Source organism: Solanum verrucosum, unplaced genomic scaffold (genome assembly GCF_900185275.1).
Source record: "Solanum verrucosum unplaced genomic scaffold, falcon-dt-bn FXZP01000028.1, whole genome shotgun sequence".
NCBI classification, from domain to species: domain Eukaryota; kingdom Viridiplantae; phylum Streptophyta; class Magnoliopsida; order Solanales; family Solanaceae; genus Solanum; species Solanum verrucosum.
This window is the reverse complement of record NW_026020183.1, coordinates 877101-880345: the sequence shown is the minus strand read 5'-3', so window position 1 is coordinate 880345 and position 3245 is coordinate 877101. Positions and strand designations below refer to the sequence as shown.

The following is a 3245-nucleotide window of genomic DNA, read 5'->3' as shown; positions in this document are numbered from 1 at the left end:
ATGAAAATTCAGATTTAAAAAATAAATACAATTAGTAACGTAAATATGAATAAATTAAAACATTGACCGTCATTAATTTCCATTCAATAACTAAGATGAGAATAAGTTGAAATCCATGCCTTCATTAATTGCCCATAAATTACGCCTAATATATAATTTGGGTTGTACCTAGAAATAATGCATATGCATAGTTGGATATTAAAATAATGGGTGTCAATAATTATAGGATATATCTATATAATCCATGACTATTCACGTCGATAACGTGCAAGTCACTATTCTCATAAAATTACTCTTATAAAAGCCTTTTTTTTCTCCATAGAGATTAACAATTTTCATACTCCAAAATCACATATCAATTTTTCATCAAAAATATGCAAAAACAAAATCATAGCCATTTTAAGCCAGAGAGATCATGGTGCCTTGTTATATCATTAGTAGGTTTATTAGGAGGTGCACTTTTCATTTCTCTTTTTCTCAAAACATCAAACAATTTGATCGGTTGCAACAACAATAAAGCTCAGGAGAAATTTCTCGTTGATAATCCACAACAACTTTTGTTGGATGCAATTTTACACTATGCTACATCGCGAGTGATACCTCAACAAAACATCAACGAAATCAGGATATCTTTTGACGTTCTGAAAAATCGTACTCCTTGTAATTTCCTTGTATTTGGTTTAGGCCATGATTCACAAATGTGGGCCTCATTTAATTCCCGTGGAAACACATTGTTTCTAGAGGAAGATCCGAAATGGGTCGAGACTATACTAAAAGATGCCCCGTTTCTTCACGCGGAGACCGTGAAATATCGGACGATGTTATCGGAGGCAGATGAGTTAGTTGAACATTTTCATAAAGAGCCAGATTGTTCAGCGAAGAAATCATTTATACGTGGCAATCATGGCTGTAAATTAGCATTAGATATGTTATCGGATGAAGTTTACAATAAAGAATGGGATCTGATTATGATAGATGCACCAAGAGGCTATTTTGCAGAAGCACCAGGTAGAATGGCAGCTATTTATTCGGCAGCAGTTATGGCGAGAAATAGGAAAGGAAAAGGCGTTACACATGTGTTTTTACATGATGTGGAACGGAAAGTAGAGAAGATTTATGCTGAACTTTTCTTGTGTAGGAAATATTTGGTCAAAGGTGTAGGAAGACTTTGGCATTTTGAGATTCCTGCAGCTTCTAATGTGGGAAACAGTTTTTGTTAGAATTTATTAATGCACCTATCTTTACTTTATAATTTTCTCCAGTTTCTTTCCATTCCCAATGTTATTTAAATATTGGTATTGATTTTTCCAAATTCCCAATTTTCTTTGTTTACATTGACTCAAACTATTTAGACTATTCTATTTTTTTACTCTGAGTATCACTTAAATTATCTATATAAAATATGCAGTTTTTTCTGTGTTGCTTGAACTCTTCAAAAATTTCAAGAATGAGTGTTGAATTTGTGTTTTTAGAGAATTCGACATGAATGCGACATTAGAAGTGAAGAGTCCGCACAATTTGGCCCTTCCAATAAAAGTAACTCACATATTCAATAAGATATTATCTATATATTGCTGCCGACAAAAGTTCTTCATTCTCATTTTTTCGTAATTTCCAGGAAACTATGATAGGCAAAAGGAGTAGGGCTGGGCATAATATGGTTTAAATCGAAAAAATCGACCGAATCGATTTTTTTTTAATTTCGGTTTCGGTTTTTCGGTTATTTCGATCGGTTTAAGTTTCAAATTTCAACATTTCAGTTTTTCGGTTCGGTTTTTAGCTAAAAAAATTCGATTATCCGAAAAAACCAAAATATTTTATATATATATTCCTTCCACCCTTAATTAAGTTACTTCAGCCCATGCCCCAAACACGTCATAGCCCACAACCCATATTCAAATTAGGCCCAAATTCTAATAGAAAATCCCTAAATTGATAATCTGAAATCCCTAACTCAGACAACAACTCCAATCTCTCAACTCTTGCCTCACGTCTGTTCAACAGTTAATTCTCATCTCTCATCTCTCAGTTCGTCGTCTCTCAACTCTAATCTCTGACTCTCGTCGAGTGCTCGCAGCCCGCAGCGCTTCTCATTGGCCAATGCTCGGTGCTCGCTCGCGACTCACGGCTGGAAGCGTCCCAACTCTCATCTGAAAATCTTTATTTTGATGGTAAATTAATAATGAAATCTAATAAAGTTGTGGAAAACAACACGAGTAGGCAGTAGCAGAGCAGTGTAGCACTCTAGAAGTTGAAGAGCAAAATCTGTAAGCATTGTTAGAGATTCTTGAAGTGAAACAACAAAAGAAATTGTTAGTTACACATTAAGAGCAAAATCTGATGAAAACCCATGGAAAGAATATGAAAGACATGTATTGCGTCCCCTATTGTTTTTTTTTTTATCATTGAATGCAAGTATGCAATTATGTGATTATTTGTGTGATTTGTGAACTGTAATGTACTGTGTCTTTCTGTAATTAAGTTATTTATAGGCAACTCTGTTGACATTTGTGTTAAATAAGTATTCATGAAGTAGTGTTGAGTCACGAGTTTCTAATGTCTATCATCTTATTACATCTGTAATGGCTATTTTCCGGTGCATTTGTATGTAGAGGACATCAAAACATTTGATTCTAATGAGGCTTACGGTAAATTAATGACTACTATCCATCCTTGATAAGAATAAATAAATTATCATTCTTTAATTTTTGCCACTGTTAATTAAATTTGGTTAAACCGAAATAAACTGAACCGAAATTGTAATAACCGAACCATATTTATTTCAATTTGATTTGGTTTCAAATTTTTGCCAAACCGAAAACCGAAAAACCAAACAGAAATATACAAACCGAACCGAATCGACCGAACGCCCAGCCCTAAAAAGGAGTACGGATTAATTAAGAGTTGCTATTCGGCCACAAATTTTTTGGCCCAAATATGACCCGACATATAGAAAATACATACTCGTAATATCCTTACAAGAGTTGCTAAATGGCCACAAAAATTTAGTCGACCACACACGTAGAAAATACATAATATCCATATGAGTTATGAGAGGTGCTAAATGGCCACAATTATCAGAAAAAGAACTACACTACCCTTTAAGAAGTCAAATCTTTATTACTATTTTCAAAACTCTAAACATAAGTGTGAACGAAAACTTTTATGTTTAATGAATTAGAATTACTAGTAATTGTGTGAATGAAATTAATTAATTGGCATTATAATATGGAACCCACCATAAT

General features: G+C 33.6%; 1 protein-coding gene across 1 annotated transcript; it reads left to right on the top strand.

Annotated features, from left to right (window-relative positions):
• Positions 1-374: 374 nt before the first annotated feature.
• LOC125829281 (probable methyltransferase At1g27930) lies at positions 375-1226 on the top strand. Its single transcript, XM_049508530.1, has one exon. The coding sequence runs from the start codon at positions 375-377 to the stop codon at positions 1218-1220; it is 846 nt and encodes a 281-aa protein (XP_049364487.1). The 3' UTR covers positions 1221-1226.
• Positions 1227-3245: the final 2019 nt, after the last annotated feature.

Coding starts and splice junctions, on each gene's coding strand:
- LOC125829281 (XM_049508530.1), top strand. CDS start 375: ATGCAAAAACAAAATCATAGCCATTTTAAGCCAGAGAGATCATGGTGC.